This window comes from Anthonomus grandis, chromosome 3 (genome assembly GCF_022605725.1).
Source record: "Anthonomus grandis grandis chromosome 3, icAntGran1.3, whole genome shotgun sequence".
In the NCBI taxonomy this organism is placed as follows: Eukaryota; Metazoa; Arthropoda; class Insecta; order Coleoptera; family Curculionidae; genus Anthonomus; species Anthonomus grandis.
The window spans coordinates 25,909,128-25,931,461 of record NC_065548.1 but is presented as its reverse complement, the minus strand read 5'-3'; the positions used below and the strand labels follow the sequence as shown (position 1 = coordinate 25,931,461).

At 30.9% G+C, this 22,334-nt stretch overlaps 2 protein-coding genes across 3 annotated transcripts in view; one reads left to right on the top strand and one right to left on the bottom strand.

Annotated features, from left to right (window-relative positions):
* The window catches only part of LOC126734340 (aldehyde dehydrogenase, mitochondrial), a 144,077-nt gene that overhangs the window by 88,974 nt on the left and 32,769 nt on the right, over positions 1-22,334 (top strand). Inside the window, exons 1-2 of one of the 2 annotated variants that reach the window (XM_050437919.1) lie at positions 19,763-19,929; positions 19,990-20,131. In XM_050437919.1, the coding sequence (XP_050293876.1) occupies positions 20,006-20,131 (126 nt within the window). In that variant the 5' untranslated portion in view covers positions 19,763-19,929; positions 19,990-20,005. Of the gene's footprint in view, positions 1-19,762; positions 19,930-19,987; positions 20,132-22,334 lie in introns of those variants that run through there. The other variant, XM_050437920.1, reaches the window with a different exon arrangement.
* On the bottom strand, positions 3,546-10,963 carry LOC126734341 (uncharacterized). The gene is made up of 4 exons (XM_050437921.1): positions 10,750-10,963; positions 10,517-10,660; positions 10,175-10,457; positions 3,546-4,001 (listed from the first exon to the last, which is right to left on the bottom strand). Exons 1-4 carry the CDS (start codon positions 10,843-10,845, stop codon positions 3,592-3,594), a joined length of 933 nt encoding a protein of 310 aa, XP_050293878.1. The 5' UTR covers positions 10,846-10,963; the 3' UTR covers positions 3,546-3,591.

Genomic DNA, 22,334 nt, shown 5'->3' with positions numbered 1-22,334 from the left:
TATTAGGAGATCATAGTTTTTAAAATATTCCTCTTCGGTGTATGAATAGGCCATTTTTTGACAAATATTTAAACATTCTTGTCTTTGTACAGCAGATATACTCATTGCCTCTGTTGTGATATTAGTTCTGAATGCCTTCAGAGTATGAAAAAGACAGAGCAGTAGTTTGGCATTAGGAAATTCTTCGGTAAATGCCTTTCTTTCAGTCATGTCTTTATCCGTCATGATTGTATGGGTCATATGCCAATTTGGATTTGATGCCTTAAAAATTTCTAGCATTTTTCTAATTGCTTCAGCTGTTTCAGAAGCCATCAAAAAAGTGGCCACTATTTCACAATGTCCATTTCCGTCAATAATAATTAGTAAATATAGAGGCATTCTTAGATTGTTCAACTTATATGTTGCATTACAAAGAAGAAATTCAGGGTAAAATTTAAAGTATCTTTTCATATCTCTGTCAGCATAATATAACCCTACTAACTCATTATTTTCATTCACTACAATTTCTACAGTGGAGTCTCCTTCTATTCTTGTTTAACTCTGCAAATCCTGCTAAATCATGTAGATTTATTAAATCTTTTAAAGTAACAATTTTTCCAGTTTTATTGGTAACATATTCTTTTAACACCATCATCACTTTGAAGTTTTCTTTGTTATGGAAAAGACTTAAATAAAGCCTCTGTTACATCATGAGAATGCTGCAGGAAAACCTCTGCTGCAACAAGATATTGGCCACATTCCGATAATGCAAATCTGAGTTTCATTGGACACCCTTCTTTGAAAGTACTGAAATGTGAAACACAAACAATCGTTATTTATTATACAAAGGAAAAAAATGTGTAATTTTTTTATTACTTTTTTCTCGGGGTAATAAGTAACTTCATAAAGTGCAGCGGCGGCTCGTCAGGGTAGGCAAGGTAGGCGCCGCCTAATAGGTTTGCACTTTTAAAGGACAGAAGAATAAACCTTATTTATAAAAATTAGTTGTTTTACAACTAAAATAAAAAACTAAAAAAAAAACAAAAACAAATTTAAAAAACCAAAAGTTAAAAACAAAATCTATGTTAAGTATAAGAATATTATGATATTTTTTAGTTATATAGTATTCAACTTTAATCTTTTTTAGAAATAGTATTAAAAAGAAGAAAACTACATAAGCCCAAAGGTGCATAATTAAATAACCATGCATTTTTGGTAAGTAAGTAAAAAAGATCTATGTTAATAAAAATTTATTTATTTGAATTTATTTATAATATAGAAAAATATTTACTGCATCTTTGCATCTTATAGTAGGTATCTATCAATATCAGTAGGTAGTGTATAGACATATCTAAGGATTTAGTGAAATTAAATGAAATATGGATATAACACAAAAATTCACGATCACATCACGATCATAATTTGAATTCATACAACTTTGTAAAGGTGTGTTTCATTTTGTTTTTTTTGTTTCCGCATTTTTTTTTGTTGATTGAAATCTAAATTTTAAAAAAATATATTATTTTTAGGTAATTTTTTTTAAAAGATTTCGAAAACGTTATTTTTTTCTTAATATTAGTAAATTATTAATGAAAAGTGGCCGTGGCACCACAATTTTTTTTTTAAATCCCGAAAAAGCGGGGGGAGGGGGAACTCGGGCTACTCGGTGTGCACACTGTTATAATAATATGTCGCCTACCTTAGATTACAGGGCGCGAGCGGCCACTGATAAAGTGACATTTTAGCACCCAAATTTTTTTCCCATCACGGAAAAAAATGATTTTTTGAAAACGAAGGTGTTCATTTTGCAAGGAAGAAAAAGAAAACATCTTGACCAAAATATGCAGATTCGAAAGAACAAAGCCAATACCAATCAAAATCATTTTATTGGAAAAGGAAAAAAAGTTGCGGCCAGAAAATTCACAAATTTTAATTGCACTTGTCGGAAGAAGTATACCGAAAAAGTGTCTGCAGAAATTCGGCAAGCGGAATTTGAAAAATTTTGGTTGGCTGGATCATATGAAGCTAGATGCGCGTTATTACAAGCAGGTGTTAGAGAAATAAAAAAGAAAAGTAGTTACTTTGCAGATTCTAAAAGACAGTTTAGTAGACAGTACTATTTTTCAGGTGTCGAAGTATGTAAAAGTACATTTATTAAGACTTTAGGTATAAGTCAGACACGAATTGATTTTGCGTTATCAAAATCTAGAACTAACCAACCAATTAATGATAAACGTGGAACCAATTCATATTTAAGTATGAACTTACTTAGATTTTCTCTTTCAGTAGTATTTTAAAGTAGTTTTGGCATTGGCCACACGTTGTGGTTTACTCTTCTTTGCATTCTCTAAAGTTTTGCAGTCAATTGAACATAACAGCCGACGAGCTTGGTGGCTACTCCATCAAAACATCAAGCATCCGGTCTCCAAAACCAATCATCATGAGTATTTCAAGTCCTTCTTTCTCAGATAAATGCATTTTATTAAAAAACGAAGATGGCAGTGACAACTAATAAGATAATTATACTAACAAATGACAAACAAAAGTTATCAAGTAAGTTCTAAAATTGAAAACTGTTCGAAAATAATGTCTACTTACTTTAAATTTTTGTGTTTTAATTTCATGTTTCGTTAGCCTGTTTCGTCATATTTGACAAACCATTGACCTTAGACATATGGTTTGCTATACAAAAAGGATTCAGAATATATCATAGAATTGTAAAACTTCATAATATACAGGATGTCCTATTTAAAAAAATGTGATGTGTATGTTGACGCCATACTTTCTCTTTGAGGAAGAAATTTTTATTTCAAAAAACCGGCTAGTGAGAATAATAATCGATGTGTCCATAAAATAAAAAATACCAAAATTTTAAATGAACCTTTCTCTCCTTTACTTCGTTCCTTTTATCGTGAATGCACTGTATATTTTTGGACCTGCGTTCACTGTGAGTTTATATATAATTTTTAAATAAAGTTTAAACATGTTTTTTGGAAGAATCATCTTAAGTGATTTAAAGTTTAATTTTTTGTAATCTATTATTATAGGTACCTATTTATTGCTCAAATATTTGTGGAAAGGTTAAGAGTTGCTTTTTGCCAATTTTCGCCTTCTTAGGTAATTAATGTAGCATAGTTATCTATTTGCTTAATAAATATAAACTATTATTACTATTTTCTCATTCCTATAGACAACTTTAGAACAATTCCACTGCTCATATGGCAAGATGTATCTTCAAGGTATTAAATTCCTTAATTAAAAAACTTTTATTACCTGCATTTACTTGGGTGGAAAGATGTTTTTACATTTTAATTTTCAAATAAGTTCAGTCTAAATAAGATTACAGTAAGTACGGTTAGATGCCGGCTTATTGCCTGTAATGTGTCTTAGTAAAAAAATATAATCACAAATAAACCATATGGATCTTAAAACATACATCTGTAAAACTTACTAGCTGATATAAGCCGTGTAAAGACCATAGGTATTTCTGTATAAAAATATTTTAAAATTTTGATATCCATTGTCACAACTACTCTCCAGGTTTACTAGAAATAAACAACACAATATACTAATTAGCATTTAAGATTTTATTATAATACAAAATTTGTAAGGTCACTTTTTATTCACTTTGCCTGTATTCACTATTTTAGATGGCTTTACATTTACCAAAGGATTGCCCCGTTTTCTTACTAGATCTCTGGCAATTTTCCTTATGGCATCATTATTAATCTTTGCCACCTTAGCTTTCTTCACCTTGCCTGTTTTTGTTTCTCCAATAATATTTGTATCGACATGCACTGGTTTTGTGTTGCAAACTATGCCCAGCTGGTTTAATTTGTTTAGTTTCTTTTGAAATCTTTGAAAAGCAGCCTTGGTTTTCTTCACCACAGTTGCATCATCTTGAATCATGTTTCTTGTGTGTTTCTGTTTGCCCCTTCTTGATTTTACTGATGTGTGTTCGGGTTGGCTGCTTTTGCCTTGGAAAAGATGTTTTGGTCGTTTTTCATAAGGTACATATTCAGCTAAAAAAATAAGGAAAAGTTAAATGTAAAATCTAAATATGAAGAAAAATAATTATTCATGAAAAATTTAATGATTACCCTATATTAAAACAATTAATGTAAATAAGTGAGTAATTTTCATATAATAAGTAATATACAGTGCCGGCCAAAAGTGGAGAAACTTTTAATATTTTTATTTTTTTCTTATTAAAACGAATTCGAATAATTGTAAATAATGTTTATGGTTATATCTAGTAGTGACGAAAATAATTAGAAAAAAATTGAAAACAAATAATTTATTACAAAATATGCAAACAAAATTTATTTTCTCTAAGGACAAAAATGGAGATCTTTTTATTTTTATGACAAAATTATGTTATAATACAAAATGTGGATAAAAGCACTTGTGGCATAACCGTTATTCTTCACAACTTCACTACACCGTCTTGGCATAGATTCAAGAAGATTGGGTACAATATCTCCGGAAATTTCAATCCATGCTTCTTTTAGGACTTGGAATAATTCGTCTTTATTTCGGAACTTATTCGGATTTTTTTGTCGAACTTTTTTGTCTAGGTGCTTCCACAAGTTCTCGATGGGATTTAAATCTGGACTTTGAGCTGGCCACTTCAGAACTTGAATTTGTTGAGAGGTTAGGAAATTTTTAACAATTTTAGAAGTGTGCTTGGGGTCGTTATCATGCTGGAATTTCCAAATTAACGGCAAATTATCCTCGGCGTAGGGAAGCATATTATTCCTTAAGATGTTTAGATAATATTGGCTATTCATGATCCCATCTATTCTCACCAGTGGACCAACGCCATGCCCATAAAAACATCCCCACACCAACACATTACCGCCTCCATGTTTGATTGTGGGAATAGTGTACTTTGGGTTGAATTTTTCATTCTCGGGACGTCTAACCCATCTCATACCATCTGACTCAAATAAATTGAATTTGTCTATTTTTCGTTGAAATGAAAGGTTTTTTTACCGGTCTCCTGGCTTTTAAGTTGGCGTCACATAAACGTCTTCGAATAGATCGAACTGAAAGGGAAATGCTGGGATATGCCTTTTTTATATCTTCGGCGAAGAAAAATGGATTTCTTCTCAATTATAAGTTTTTTTATTTGTTAAGATACATTTATACCTCGAGGCGTTTTAATACTAAATAGGCTTCTTCACAATCGAAAACGAACTGCTTCAAACGAGACCTATTTAATTTAAAATATTTAATACAAAAAGTTTCTCTATTTATGTCCTCAAGTAAAAAAAAACCTTGTTTACTATTTACAATCCTGTGATAAATATTCAAACTGTTTTGGTATGAATTTATGGCTTAGGCTAAGATAAACATTTTTAATACTATTAATTATTACTTATTAATTAGAAAATAAATTAAAAGGTTCTCTACTTTTGGCCGGCACTGTACATACTAAATAATGAATGCAGAATGAATAAAATAAGATCAACCACATCTTGTTGAGTTAATAAAAAGTCAAAACAAATTTGAAATCCATGCAACTATTGATAAATAGTTTTATGGCACAACAAAGAGCAATAAGTAAATTTTCTTGCTTACATGGGAGAACCAAACAATTTTAATTTATTTAGCACCTATGGAGCATCAATATCAATATTACATAAGCTGAAGAGGAAAAGTTAACTGTTTAAAATAGCATAATATATAAGAGATACAAAAATTAAACCCGTAGCAACGTATCACCTTTTTGGAGAATAACTGGCAACTAATTTAAAGCTAACGTAGGTACTTTAGACACCCACTTTAATATAATTAATGTAAACTTTATAATTAGGATAGAAACGTATCATCCATTTTTCTCTAAGAGACCAAACGAAAACAAAAACAAAGGTAAGGACACAAAGTCACGGTCTCATCCAATCTATATAATTTCTTAAAAAAGCTTAAAAGCTACACGTGTTTCGCTCCTATCGGAGCATCATCAGGCCTAAAAAATACATTAAGATATTTTTCAAAAAGAACGCTTATAAAACTCATTACCTAGACCTACACAGATCACATTACAACTAACAACAAAAGAAAAGGTTAAGTTAACAATTCCCACCATAGATAAAAATGTATGCTTAAAAAATAAAAAAGTCAAAATTTAAAATGTCACCAGAGGGGAACGATTCCGCAACCTTTAGATTCACAGGCGCGCGTCTAACCCATACCAACCAAGTAACATGATAAAACATGGAGAACACTCCGAACTATACTATTAAGTGTGAATAAAGTAAATATCTTAACAATAAAAACTAATAATATTTTTAGTTAGTAAAAATTCAGGTTCATCGAAATGCTTAAAATCCCTTATAGTCAAAAATTTTTCAGTTTTTATAATACATGTTATGTTTATATAGCAAAATGTCAATAGGTGATCACTTATCCCATTTGAATCTAATATCCCACTCTGAGTTACAATATTTTTATTATTAATAAAAATTGGGTCTAGTAAAGTGGCTGTTGTATCAGTCAGACGAATTGGTTCATCAATTACCTGAGAAAAGTCATAGCTATCAAATAATTTGCTGACTGGGTTTTGAATATTCATCATATTGATGTTTAAATCACCAAAAACTAAAACATACTCATCTTCAGGCAAGATTTCAGGTAATATTCTATCCAAGATATTTACACATTCTAATACATTATTACCTACTCTATAGATAACACCTACTGCTATGGATAACTTCTGCTTTACTCTAATACGCACCCAATAATGTTCAAAACCCTCTATTGATATTAAATTCATAAAGCTTAAACTCTCACATTTTATTGAGCTTTTTATGTAGAAGCCTACGCCTCCACCTCTACCTCTATTACGATCTTTTCTATAAAAATTGTATCCTGGAATACCAACAGCATCTGATGATGTATCACTTGTTAACCATATTTCCGTTACACCAATTATGTCAAAGCTATTATTCTGAATTATATTAGTGAATTCGACAAAACCTGTAAACACTGATCTAAGATTCAAGTGTCCAAAGCTAAGCACATGTTTTTCTATTTGCTTAAATACCATCTTGTATAAAGTATTAGTTTCCCTCTACTTAAATTGAATAGTCTACTCTCTGATTAATGGCCTCTAATAAATTTAGCCTACATGGACATTGCCTATCGAGGGCCAGATGAGATGTGCTCAGCTTTAGACCTGAACTTTTTTTATTAGACTTGCAACAATTTATACATTTTAGCTCATTTGACCCACAATCTTTATAAGAATGATTCTCTGCGCATCTAGAACAAACTTTTGACACTGAGCAATTTTTGGCTAGATGGCCAAAACCCATACAGTTAAAACATTGAATGATATGAATATGATTAAACACCCATGCCCTTGACCAAGCCATATTAACTTTTTCTTTCCTTAGTAACAAGTTATGAGTTTTTTGGATCTACCTCTAGAATTAAATCTAAGTTTTTATATTTATTTTCACTTTTCTTCACAATTTTCAAGAAAAAACCAGCATGCTCTTGTATGGCATTCCAACGAACAATCTGATCCACTATGTCAGTGTCACTATCATCCATGGATATGTCTGTGGGTTTTATGTTGATAATCTTAAGCTTCGGTTTTCTTTTAACTGGTTGATCAATCTCGTACTTATTGCCTAATTCTTTTTCCATTCTATTCTTTAAACAATTAATTTCGTCTTCACTCTCACAAGCAATTACTACGGCTTCATCCCTAGCAAGTTGAAACCTTGACACACTAACCCCAACAGGACTAATTTTCTGTTGAATAAACTTTTTGGTTAATGAACTTTCTTGAGTTTGCTTAGGTTTTATTACTATTACAGATTCTGATTTCTGGCTTTTAAGTTTTTCTGCAAAAGTCACCTGAGTGGCACATGGTATGTTGTTTACCTTTTGATCTTTTAGTTCATTATATTTCTTACGAAATATATCCAATTCACTTTTTAACTTTACAGTCTCACTGCTAAGTGCCTCTCCTTTCTCCTGTAGTTGCTGTACTAGCAGTTTTAACAAAAAAATTTCCATATCAGCTCCTTTTAGTTTGTTTACATCAGAATTGTAGGTTATGTTTTTGGCACAGCAAACAACTCTAATATTATCGATTATTCCACACTTTTTCTTTGGAAACAACTTTGATGATAAATAGCACCACAAACTACACAAATTACATTTCCATTTATTGCAGCAGCTTTTTTTTTTACACAGCATTTAAAGAAAACGTCGGGAGGTTCGGCATCAACAACTACTTCGCCCGCTATTTTTATTCTCTAACCAGGAATTGTAGTGAAATGGCCTAAGTAGTTTAAGTTCAGATTGTATATGACATAATAAGAAAAATTTCAGGTGCCTAGAAAGTGTCATCCTTTTTAGTTATAAATTAAAATGCTTTAAGCTGTCTCTTGTGTCTTTAATTAAGACCCCAATTTCCCAGTAAACTTAATGGTTCAACAGTTACAGTTACTATTATTAAAGACTATGTTTAGATTATCTGCAAATAAAATTTGCAAAAATAAAAAATATTTATGGAGCAAGGTTGTACTAAGGAAGGTAGTATGAAAATGAACTTATCAAAGAAAATTAAAATATGTTTTATGATCTAAAGTTCCAATAAATCTCTGTATAAAAACTACAAAGGAATGCAAATTACTTACATAAAAACAAAAAATATAAAGTTATACTACAAAATAAGCAAAAAATATACAGTGTGTCTGCATTAAACCATAATCACCCTTCTAAAAACTTTATTTTTGTTAAGTAGGTTCTTGGAGCCATTTTGGAACTCGCTCAGAAAAGCATTTTTCAAATAATTTTTTTGTAATTATTATTTAAGATAACTTTAAACACATTTGGGTGCATTAATACAGATGGCCAGAAAACTCATTTTAAATATTGCATTTTAGCAGTCTTGAAAAAGTATTAAGAATTTATGGTACATATAACACCATATTATACAAAAAAAATAAATAGAGAAAGTATGAGATAGGGTTATAATAAAACATAAAATAAACTAAGGCAAATCTTACAATTCTCAAATCTCCAATTTAAAATGTTCCTAACTAAAAAGTAAGTTTATAATCTTAAGGAATACTTTTCTTAAATAATAATCTGTGATTTCTTTTTTATATGACTGTTCTCTTTCTCTTAGTTGTAAGGCCTATCCTTGTTTTTATCTATTTTATTCTCCAATTTTATAATTTTAACCTGGCAAAAATGTTTGTTAGTATTTATGTACTGTAATATTAGTATTTGATTTATGTTATTATTAACAAAAGACTTCTGTATTAGATTTAGTTAACAACATCAATTTCCTGATATATGATCTGATGGGGTACTAGACGAATTTTATTTCATTATTTATTTATTTATCATGTTCATACATAATATTTAAGTGAGGAATTAAAAATTAAAGATTAAATTTAATACCTGCTTAACATAAAGATTTAACAACTGAGAAATAAGTATTTTGGTGTTGACCTAAGGTAAAAATATTTAACAGTTTAACAGGAGTGTTTTATCAAGCTTTAATGACTATTGGCCATTGAGAAAGTCAAAATTAAGAGAAAGCCAAAACCTCCATGGCTGACACAATTTATAGAATTCAAAGACTATTTTGGATCATTGGTTTTGTTACCCTCTTTATACAGGGTGTCTCACGACGAATAGACGCAATCGATATCTCAGAAACTAATTTTTCAAAAATTTTGAAAATTTGGCAACATTCGATAGGGCCACACAACTAAAATATTTTGACAGTTGTGACGTTTCCGGTTGTACCGGAAGTAGGTGTTAACTTTGTTATTTTTAATGGAACACCCTATATATTTTACATTTTTGACTTCCACATAAAATTCTAGGTATATTTTGTGTATAATGTCCTATACCTAAGTGTATCCGTTTTTGAGATATTTTTAATTTCATGTGAAAAACTATGTTTATAAGCCCTAACATAATTACCAATTACTCCCTTTTAGTAGCCCTTATTTATTGGTTAGTTTCAGTTTTATTTTAATGGAAGGACCATGTGCTTCTAGTAGCTTATAATATTTAGAGTTTGAAGTTTGCATAATAATATGCCAGATTAAGAATCATTAGAAGAATGTGTGAACCCCATAATAGTTGTACAAAATACCTTAACATAATAAATGTTCCAACCCATTATATTACAATAAGTTTAAATAGGTATACTTACTAACTATACGTTTTTTAAACATGACATAATTATTCATAGTTTCCGCTGCAATCTTAGCAACTTCAGGATTCTCAAACTCAACATAACCATAACCCTTAGCGTTTCCACTTACTCTAGATCTACAGACTTTAACATTTGTGACTTTGCCAAACTGCTTAAAGTAGTTTTTCATCTGTTTCTCATAAAAACCATGAGGAATATGCCCTATGTAAACTAGGCCTCTTCTTTGTGCTGCTCGCTTTTTTGCCTCCCTGAGGTTCCTTTTTACTATGATTGACCCATCCTACAACAGGAAAAAAAGAAGGCTAATTATATTAATATGCTCATGCATTACCAACATACCTCAATGCCTTTTTTAATTTTCTTGGTTTGCTTTGCAACTTTTCTTTGCTCACTTTTATCCAATGCTAAAGTGTCTGCTGATTTTTGTACACTGACCTCTTTATCTTTGTCATTCTTTGGAGCATGAAGTTTGTTTTGGTCATCCTAATAATATTACAAAGTCTTTTCTCAGAAATACAACTTAAAAACTAGGGTTAAAAATCAAAACAAAACCAATGTGTGGACACACTTACAGGTTTAAATTGTTCAGTTTGGCTTCTGGTTTTCATCATAGTCTTTTGCTGAATACTGGTCGAACTTGACTTGGACGTTTTTTTCGTTTTTGCCATTTTGTAAAAATAGAAGTTAAACAGAAAGCAACTGGGGCGTACGAATTTGGGCTAAAAAGAATATAAAAAACCAACAATTTCCCCACGTGTTATTATGTCAAAAACAGACGTCTTACGTCAGAATGCGACGTTCAAGGCTGAAGGTAGATCACCAACAAAACATGCACCCGCTTTGAATAGCTAGAAGCAGGGCCGGAGTTGCCCGTTATCACCGCCGACTTTACTCAAGCCGCGAAATAACAGTTGGCAATGTCGCACCAGGTGGGAGATTCGGATCCGTTTACGCTTTAAAAGCGCGGCTCTGCCGACATAGACGTTCAATTTTGATTTTGCTTTATTTACACATGAGAATATTTTATTTATGTGATTGATTTATTGTGTCAAATATGTATAGGCGCCGTTAATAATTATATAAATACATTATTACACTTTTTCCCCTATAGTCTAGTCTTTTAATTATATAAATTTCATCAATGAATAAATTAACAACTTTCTCAGTCGGTGCTAAAGAAGTGGATAAAATGTTTAAATAATTAGTGGTGTCGTTAGTTTTATTTAAGTCAGAATTTGGTGACACTTCAAAGCTAGAAGAAAAATACTGTAGGTACCTCTTGGTGGGTAGATTAAAATAATCTCTAAGCAATTCATATGCGCAAGGGGATATAATATATAACATAAAAGACATTACTATAGTTGATGGGCAATAACGTTTTTGCTTTAAAATAAGTAAAGTTATTTGGTCTATTAAAAGTATTACTCGATTACAAATGTCACTATCTTTTTCATCATCTAAGTTGTGTAAATCGGAACTTTCCAATAAATTTAACGCCTGTTTTAAGGAATCTGAATATTGGCTAATGAAGTCATGAGTCTCTAGAGATGAAAAGTATGGTTTATTAAGCTCACAATAATCAGAAGACTTATATCTAGGTAATAGATTTTCGAGTTGAGACTATACCTATTTAATTTCAATTTAAAAGGTAAAATCCATTTTAGGTCACAACTCATTGTTTTTTAAAAAGACTTTAACATGTAGGTCGCTATCTATTGATACTTGATTAATAATATTTATAAAAGCATCATTCAAGTTTAAAGTATAGAAATATAGTTTTGTATCCTCAATAATTTTTACATTCCACAGGTCAGATATTAGAATTTTTTTGGGAATAATTACTCATATGATCATGAAAATTTGTGATGAAATCAAGTTGCTCAATGGCTTCATTGGCAAGTTCACTACCTTTTTGTTGTTCACTATTTCTTTCATCTGGACTTTCTCTAGGAAGAGGCACTGTTTTTATTAAATATGCAGGTTATTTTGGAAAAATTTGAGGCACTGCTGAGCAAACTAATCTTGCTTTAACTCTAATCTTAGTGAGTGTGCCATTAGGTAAAAGATATCATTCATGGATAATATCATTCTGGTAAAAATGCTTGGCACAAGCCACAGAATATAGAGTAGGGCTACTCAATTATTTCTAGGTATGCTTTTAGCCATTTAATTTTTAAGCTGTTCATCTTTGGGAAATCCAAAAACAGAAATACTTGCCCCCCCTGCTCTTAAACTACTTTTGTTATTAGATTTACATCCGGGAACACAGCAGGGACTTGGCATGTTTCAAAAGGCCAAAAAATTCTTCAATGAATTCCTATATATAAATAAAGCTAATAGATTTACCTATAATTATTTACTAATACTATGGGTATTCCTAACCAGATTCCCTCCAAATATGTTTATAAATTTTAAAAAATCTACATTTTTTGATGTGAATAAAGCATTAACCTTGGCTCTTAGGCATAAGTTTTTAGTTTTAGTGGAACACAAGATATTCACAAAAAATCTCAAATCACACAGATAAGATCACAACACAAAAATCTTAAAAGTGATATGTAAAATAAACCTGAAAATCGATAGATAGTACAATAGAACAAACCCACTTAAGAAGCCGGCCTGCTCCACTTGTTTCTGTTTACAAACAAGGTGTTTATCTTTATAACCATTTATCACTGTTTTTATAGTATATAATACTAAGAGTTAGTAAGTTCTTAATAATAACTACATTCACTTTTAAAAACTCAAATTTTAAAGAGGAATTCAAACGATCCCCATTAAGTCCCATGAGAACTGAAATAAAAAAAGATCTGAAAGCCATGTTGCTAGTGTTATCATTTCGCGGCTTGAGTAAAGTCGGCTGTGCCGTTAGGATAATTTTAACTTATGTAAAAAAAGGTTATTTTTTGTAAAAAGATTTTTAATAAATCTTAACAAAGCGCTTTCTACTTTTTTAACCGAAACGATGGTTTGTTGCAAAAAGGAATTAGATTATGACTTAAGAAAGATTTAATATTATAGGTAAAGTATAAAATTATAATGTAGAATAACTTTTACTATATTTAGTACCCTATATACCCAATTTTTAATTAAATGGCAAAATGGCGAAGAAAAAGAATAGGTCCCCCGGAGAAGAAGGGTTCAGTAGTTGAAATATTTAAGTTTACCTAACAAAAACTGTCAAAATAAATAATGACTTTAGATCACTTGACCGTCTCGTTTATTTATCTCATTGACAAGTCCAAGCCTGTTCAATTTTATTAAAAATTCCAAGGCCGTTCGTTTTTTGCGGTTCAGCTTTTTAAATTGTTTTCGAACTTTTAAACTAAAATATTTCAAAAACGGTGCCAAAAATGGAAATTTTGCAAGAGCCACTGTTTTTTCTAAATCAAACAGAGCGTCTAAAAATTAAACGTTCGTCCGCTTCGCAGACTGGTGACAAAAGAAGAGTGAATCCGCCTATAAGTTACGCCACTGGTATTTTCTTTTAAATTGACTTTGTCTTTATTTTGAAGGGTAATCTGTTAACATGTAAGCAAAATTTAGAAAAAAATGATCAATTAGTTTAAAAGTTATTAAGAAAAAACACAATTCTTTTTTCCCGCTTTGACACTTGTAGATTTGCTATAAAACATTTTTGTGGAAATTTTCATTATAAAAGTCTACTTTTTTTAAATTTTCTATTAACACATCTCGTGAGAGTGTTTTGAAGCAGACCACCCTGTATTTATTAACCATTACGCGATTTAAATTGCTCCCTCCCTAAGATGAGTTCGTCCCGATTTGATTTTAAAGATGGTGAATGTCGATATCGACAGAACATAGACCTTGCGAGCACTGCTTTTCCCAAACATCGCTAAAAGTTGGTTTCTGATGTCACGCCTTTAGAGTTAGACCAATAAAACTCTTGAATTTTTTTCCTAACTTTACTGCGGAAAACCTCAGCTTTTCGTCCAGACCTTTGTAAATCCTTGTCCGCACAATGTTCAAAGCATACTCAGCTCTAGCACTAAAAATATCTTTCTGCTCTTCACAGGTCACGCTATCACAACTCTTTCAGCCATTAGAATGATGGACATTGGATTCATCGAATGTCAAATCCGACTCTGCTTGTTTCCATAATAAGGAATCAATCAGCTAAAGTGAATGCTCGAGCTTTACCCCTCAGCGGCTTTTGTATTCTCGAAACAACATTGTTTATGGCTTCCAGAACTTTCTTTGGCTCATCAAACATCCTGTTTTGAAGTTTCGGTGACGAACTCTTCAAGTCAAGCGCAAGCGGGTTGAATCGCTAGAGAAGAAGAAAAACTTCCCTTGCGCCTTCGATAATATTATTCGATAAGCAGTAAAATTTGAAATTACCTCACCATAAGACGCCCCATAATAGAGGCTCTAATTCTAAGAATTGGCCAGACATCAGCATGAATAATAACTTAAAATAAAGGGCAGTACCTAGGGGTATTTTTTAATTAGTTTGAACGATGAAAGCAGTTTTATTTAACTGTATTCAAGCATCATGCAAAGTACTTCATTTCAACTCTACAATTAATTTTCATATTTCAATGCATCTATTTTTTCTCTCTGTTAACATAGATGCCTGCAATTCATGGTATATGATGAAGTAAACAATAGACAAGACAAAATAAACTCCTAAAATTGATCAATAAAATTAATTAATTATTAAACTTTTAAAAGATATCAATTGTAACTTGCGCACTATTTTCGATATATATCATGCCCTTAAAGAACTGCACAGTGCACATACCTTCCGGACACCCTGTATAAATCTACAAGAATTAAATTATTATCAGTAATAGCTATTTTTGGTATTTAAAATTTCAACTTATCACTAAATTTAGTGAAAGACATTTTTTTAATATAAGAATTACTTTTATCAATATACAGAGTGGCCAACTAAGAATACGAGGTACTGTATCTTGGAACGTACTTATTGCAGAGGCGATAAAAAATATTATAAATATTTTAAAGTTTCTAAATGATTGTAGGAGCGTAACGGCGATCATGAATCAAAAAAGTGAAGTTTTTGTGAATTTCGATATTTTAACCTAACAAAAAAATACTTGAACTTTAAAGATAAGGACAACCTGAAACTTTTTTGTTTGACAGTTTTTGCTGTATCTCTGAAAATAAAATGGTGGGGGGGTATTCAAAGGTTTCCGTGAAAAACACCCTGTATCCTAGAAATGGCTTTATCGACTTAACCACAATTGTATTTTTTTAAAAGAGCCATTCTTGGGCTATAATTGTTTGAGTGTTCGAAGTTTTGTTAGTTTCACATGTCGTGGCCAGAGGGCTTTTTGGACATTCCGACAGAAATGGTAAAAATTTTCTCAGAAAAATTAGATGCATTGGTATGATTTTTTTCATAAAACCTAAGCTAAATGATGCCCAATCAGGCTGGCGAAAACCGCATATCTCATCTCGTGAGAGTACCTAAAATTTAGGCCAAAGAAAATTTTATACAAATGTTTACGTAGATTTTTCTCGAATTTTCTTTTATATTATTTTGTAATATTAAAAGAACCGATTTAAAAGAAAGCGGATTTTAATGCGTCAATAGATGTTCAAAATGTTGCTCTTATAAATTCTTGAAGCTCCTTAGACATAGGGTAGACAGAACTACAGCTTTAATTTCGGCTCTGGGTATATTCCTGTTGTAATTGCATTGCGAATCCGGTTTTTCCTATCTTCTCTACTCGTAGATTGACTCTGAAACACGATTATACGTCCTTTATTCGACCCCATAAATAAAAGTTTAATCTGGTGATCATGGAGACCGTGGAAAGGGACTTCTTCTTCTAATCACCGCTGTTGAAAAACTGTATTAATGTGCGGCAACCATCCAAATGCAAAAACATTTTCCAACAAAAAGCTTTATCCATTTTCTCAAACAGACCAGATACAACATAAACAAACGAAGAAAAACAAACAAGTCACGGTCTCACAAACATTTATTATCGACGACACGTGTTTCGCTCTATTAGAGCATCATCAGGTCTGAAACTAAAAATTACTTTTAATTGTGTGTAAAATGTGATGTATATTTTGGTGTTTTAGTTTTAGACCTGATGTTGCTCTAATAGAGCGAAACACGTGTCGTTGATAGTAAATGTTTTTGAGACCGTGACTTGGACAAGAGTCTACGTAACAACTTTTCAGATAGAGCACTGGCACCGTCTATAGATTACAACTAGTTGTAATAGATTACAAACAGTAATAGACTACAACTAGTTGTAATCTATTACAACTAGTTGTAATCTATAGACGGTGGCACTGGTATTGCCCCGTCGAATTTCGAAGTCGCTGTTTCAAATATTGCATTAACTTTTTGACTTTTGAACTACTTCTACTAAACCGATTGTAACAAAATTTTACACAAACATTAGGTTCTTGTCTTATGACCAGCAACCCCTAGGTAGGTACCTTAATAGAGGGAGGAGATAGCTTTATGATTTTAAATTAGAATAAGGACAAATTTAATAAAATACCTCGTTTTAAAGGTTTCATTCGGCCAGGTGAAATTGTGCAGTCTCTGGATCAACTTTTAACAATTTATTAAAATAACGTGAGGTGCACATTCACCAAAAAAAATTATAGCTGATGCGCCAACCTTACAAACAGAGAGTCGCCCAAAAAAAGAGGCTTCATACGCCTGCGAAAATTGGCCAAAAAAGGGCTTTTCTGGATAGATGAGATCTAAGAATCTAAAAGGTTTTTTGATATGGGGTTTTAAAATATTTGTTCAGAAAGGACAAAACTAGACTTCTATAGTTTTATCTTTTTTAATTAGACCTAAAATCATATAAAAAACAATGCTTAAACATACAGAAAATTAAGGGAATTTTTAACGCTATATTTTAGCTGTTTAGAATTTAAATTTCAAAAAATTGATTCATACAGATGTCTACAATAATCCATTAACTAACAATTTTATAAAAAAATAATATTAAAAAAGCGCTAATTTCTTAGATCTCATCTATCCAGAAAAGGCTTTCGTAAAACGCAGTTTTTACCGGCTAAATTCTAATATTGTTGAGTGATTGCTAATCAATATCGTTGATTGATAATCGATCGTACTAAACGTCACCCCTCCTATACTACTTTTAACCCTTCTGTACTATTTTTGAAATTTTCTTGGCTGAATTGGATTACGCTCTTAAGGCCGCTGCACAATTCATGCCCAGAAAAAATCTTGTTCAGATACCTATAGGTATATAGAATTAACGTAAACAACAGGCAATATAATAGGAATTTTTATGTTATTTAGGATTTTTTTGGATCAACCTCCATTTTCTTTTTGGTTTAGTCAACAATCATTCTAACCTAAAATTATGACAACGTCAAAGTCAAAAAATAGATGCAAAAATAAATAATACTTACTTTGAATAAAAAATAAAAAATACTTTAAAAAATGCAAAAATAAAAAACACTTTTTCTCGATATTTTAAGTTAAAATGAATTCGAGTTCAAACATAATTTTGACTGTCCCACTTAATTTTGCTGACGATAGTACATTGCTCATTAAAGGGGATTAAAAAAAACTATAATCAAATGCATAGGTAATATATTTATTATGTTAATCATCTTTATCTGCGGAATTAACAAGGGGAAACTTGATGAAGGAATTGAAGGATATAGTAAATGCAAAGCCGCATTATCCATATCCTCCGTAGAGGGACCAGCTAAATTTGCGGGCTTTCGTTTTTTGGATTTGCTCGTTTTATACAGCCGCCTTCGTGGCTCTATATTCTTATCAGGGTGAGCAGTAGATTTAAGTGGAATATTTTTTCTTTTCCTTATTTGGCTCTCTTTAATAGCTCGCAATGTAGGATCCAATGCCACCAATGTTTTTTCTATTTCGTCCACTTCTTCGGCAGTATCTGCGCTTTCAATAAACTGTTGGAATTTTAGTACAAGTTCGTTTTTCTTCTCAGGAAGTTGAGGTCCACATTTTGACTACTTACAGCTTTTATTAGATTATTTCGGATTTCTTCATCCTCATTGTAGTCAATGATTAAGTTATCTATAAAAAAAAAATATGTGAAGATATATGTACAGGGTGTCCCAAATTCGTGGGACAACAAATGGGGAATTCCGTAACTATTAGAGATTTGTAGAGGTTTGGTTAAATTAGAAAAAAAGTTGCATATTTTTGAGCCTTACCCAATATACGAGCAGGTATGCCATTTAAAAAATTTTAAAAAAATCCAATAGTTCCGATTGAAAGATTTTTTCCGAACTTATTTTTTATCCAATTATAAAATAATGTATGTATGCTTTTACATTTCCACTTTTTCCGTGCTACAGGGTGGTATTTTTAGATTTCCAATAAGATATTCGTCAAGACAGACGTACTAAGGCAGACGACAGTAATGACAAGAGTGAGTCTGGACGAGTAATGATCTAGTTTTATTTTCATACACCCAAAAGTGCGCAAAAGTCATACAAAAAGAAATGCTGATACAACTAAAGTACCTAAGTATATATGCTGAATATTTATTGGGAAGTTTATTTAATAAATCTTTGTCGTCTATTTCTAGAAATTCAAACTTTTGCAAATGCGGCAATACAACAAATTGGTAAACATCCTTGAGGCGCTTATTAGGATTTGTTACACACATTATAGTTTTGCACTGTATAGGGAATAAAAATAATAAAATTTTTATTTCAATAATAAGGGTTTTTAAGGAAAAATGCGATATGCCTTAGTGCGAGAAAAAAAAAGTACCTACCTATCTATTATTTTTTTCCCTAAAGGGGCGTATATCTCATCAGTAGGAATTCCTATTAATGAGGTATAGGCCTCCAAAAGACGCTCCTAAAAACATTTTTCAAAAGACAAAATACTGTCCCAAAGAGTATGAAAGTAAATACCACACTCTCGAAACAAAAATCGACGGGTAAGGTAGGCATGTAGTAATAAAACAAAACATATTTTATTACTACCAGGTATATCCGTAAAATAACTCAATACCGTGTCACCAGTAATCTATCAAAATCAAAACAACCATTCCGTTCGGCTTCAAAAACCTAATATCTAAATACAATCAATACAGGATAATATAAAGTGCAAGAACATATTTAAATGAATGGACGGGGCCACGGGGCGATCAGGCGACGGGGCGAAACAGTACGCTCCATCGGAAAAGTTGTTACGTAGAAACTTGTGTGACTTTTTTTTTCGTTTGTTTATGCGAAAACATGTTTTGCCGCAGTTCCAATGGCACATCTACAAGCAACAACGGCAATTGATTGGTCAAAAAGTTATGACTGACGTTGCCACTTTTCTTGGCAGCTTGAGATCGTTCGAATAAGTATGGCCCAAAACCTGTTTGGAAAACCCTATTTTACCATTTCGGTTTTGAAACTCACAGTACATACACTATCATATCATGCAGTTCATATCAGGGCGTTTGATTGAATTTTTCTCTTGTAAAACATTTTTACAAGTACGGCTCTGTCTACGAATGCTCCTATAGGATCTGTTAAGACATGTTATACGTGCGTAGGACAAAAACAGCTATATGCTTGGCTAAATGCTGTTTTGATAAATTAGAAAGAGAAGACACCGGTCCGGATTCTGATAAAAAAAATAATAATATCAACTAGGAGGGGGCATGAAATGAAGATAACATTGAAAAATTTATTTTTATTTTAGTTTTTGGAGATCGTTCACTTGCTCGTCTGATAAATTATAGTTCTAAGGAACGATCGGTTTATATAAAGGTCAGGTATGTTATAATTATTATTGCTAAATTATTACGAATTTTATACTTTTATTTTTTTTTTAGATTATTCATTGCCAAAATGAGGATTTTGCAAGCAGCAAAAAACGCCGTACAAAAAGTTGGCAGACTACAACAAAATGCCGGGTGTTTTTCCAGCCTGGCCAGTGTTAAACCAGAGCCCCAACCTAATGTTTTATATTCTGGGGTAAGTTTTCTTTTGGTTTATTCTATTATATTTTATTAGGATTTTTCTAAAATTTTCTAAAAGTATTAGTAGTTGACATGAAGACCCTGTGTTTCCTATATCAATATGACATTTTTGTTTCTGTGGTGTGATTATTTAACAGACATGCCTATACACTATGGGTATTTAGAAAATCTCAGGAATAGCCTGTAAATTTCTAGAATACTTTTGAGATATCCCAGAATTAATTTCACCTTTTTTAATTTTTTATTGAAACCAAAAACAAAACCCAGCTTTGCATTTTGCTAATTAATAAATGCTTCAGATCTCTTTTCTGAAGTTTTTAATTGCTCACAATATGCTTATGCAAAGAGAATGAATTTTTTTGATACATCTAGTATCTGCTCACATATTTTAAAATAATTATTCCTCATTACAACATTTTGATTTTTAAACCATATATAAATTAATGGCAATTTTGACACCTCCAACATCCATTAATTTTTCATAATCCATCATTTGTTGCATATTTCATAACATTATGATTATTAAATTTATTAATTTAAGCTGAAGAGTAAAATTTCAATTCATTTTTACTTTCAACCTTATTCATAATTTTTTTTAAATTTAAATTATTTCATCCTTGTAATTAGTTCATTCAAATGTCTGCTTAATAAATTTATTAATTAATAGTTATAAAAGCTAAGCGATTTCTGTATAGGTGCTCCACAAATTCAAATTAAATATTTATTATCTCGGTTATTTAAAGACATTGTTTTTGCAAATATCACACTATTTAATCACCTAGGAATTCATGGATAACTTTATTATACATGCATGTTATTTGACTTGATATTTTATTTATTAATGCCAAATTAACAGCAACAAAAGGTTTTGAGAACTATCTCATTAAGAGATCTCATTGTAAGATTTAACATTGATAATTTATTACATTAAAATTATCACATTTATACTGAATTTTAGAATTATGACATTTGAGAGTCTATATGTTTAATTGAACAACTTATGATTAATGAATTTAGAATGAATTATTCTGATCATTTAAAGTTTAAGTAGATTTTTTGAAAAAAGTATGTATAGCCTTAATATATAATATAATATACAATTTTATTTTTGATTTTCTTTTCTTATTAAACATATCAGTAAATATGTGTCAACAGTTGTAAGACTTGCTTAATATCTTGGTAAAGAATAGCCCTATGTACCATTGGGAAACTCAGCATTAGACCAGCTATTTACCCCATAAACCTAATTTTATTAGTCTATTAGATCTTAATCAGGTTACCTAAGATAAAATTAATTTTTTGCTTGAAACCATAAATAAATATTATGTTCAAGTCCAACAATTATTTAATTTAAGTTTGTATACATATACACATAAACCACTATTTAAACAGATGAATGTTAACTATAAAGTTCATAATAACAAAATCAGGATTTAGTAATTTTTTTTTGCTAAATTATTTCCTAAAATATTAAAATGCATTAAAGTTGTTCAATAAACTGAAGGTCAGCTACATCATATTCATTCAAACCCATTAAAAAAGTATATCATTATATTTGTGTGATGACATGGCATAGGATAACATGTAACATATATTGGTTGATATTGATGTTTATATTATTTAATACAGTATTTTTATAAAACAATACATTTTTGAGGTTTAAAAAATATACAGGATATTTTTAAAGTTGTGTAATTTATTTTAACTATTTAAGGAGTTTATATTTTAACAGTCATCTATATAATACTTGCAAAATAAAAAATGTAGTAAAACGTTAAAAATTTGAAAAAATAAGAATGTTGATAAACACATTTTTTGAGATTCTTGGCTAAGGTCCTGTAAGTTCTTACCACTTTTTATTTACTGCTCTTACCGTTTATCAAAATGTATGTTATTGTATGGTTTTCAGTATATGAATCTTTGGTTCAATCAGTTGTATCGTTACGTGTGTAGAGTGCCAACAAAATGCAGCCGCAGCATTCAGGTTATATGCAGAAAGGGTTCTTTTATGAAATCGTCTGCCGCTTCATGTATTTGTAAATTTAGTTATTAGACTTCGTAACACAGGGTATTTAAGAGAACAATGAGGAGGCAACACTGGAAGAGCTGCTCAACATGAAATGTTACAAATCAAGAGAGACATTACATGGAGGAACCATGATCTTGGCTAGTCAATTTTTTGTAATATTGACAAGTAT

What these genes read in the sequence shown, in the direction of transcription:
- LOC126734341 (XM_050437921.1), bottom strand. Translation starts at nt 10,845, where the DNA reads ATGGCAAAAACGAAAAAAACGTCCAAGTCAAGTTCGACCAGTATTCAG. An exon ending in AAACTGAACAATTTAAACCT is followed by an intron (nt 10,661 to 10,749) that starts GTAAGTGTGTCC and finishes TAATATTATTAG; the next exon opens with GATGACCAAAACAAACTTCA. An exon ending in AAATTAAAAAAGGCATTGAG is followed by an intron (nt 10,458 to 10,516) that starts GTATGTTGGTAA and finishes TTCCTGTTGTAG; the next exon opens with GATGGGTCAATCATAGTAAA.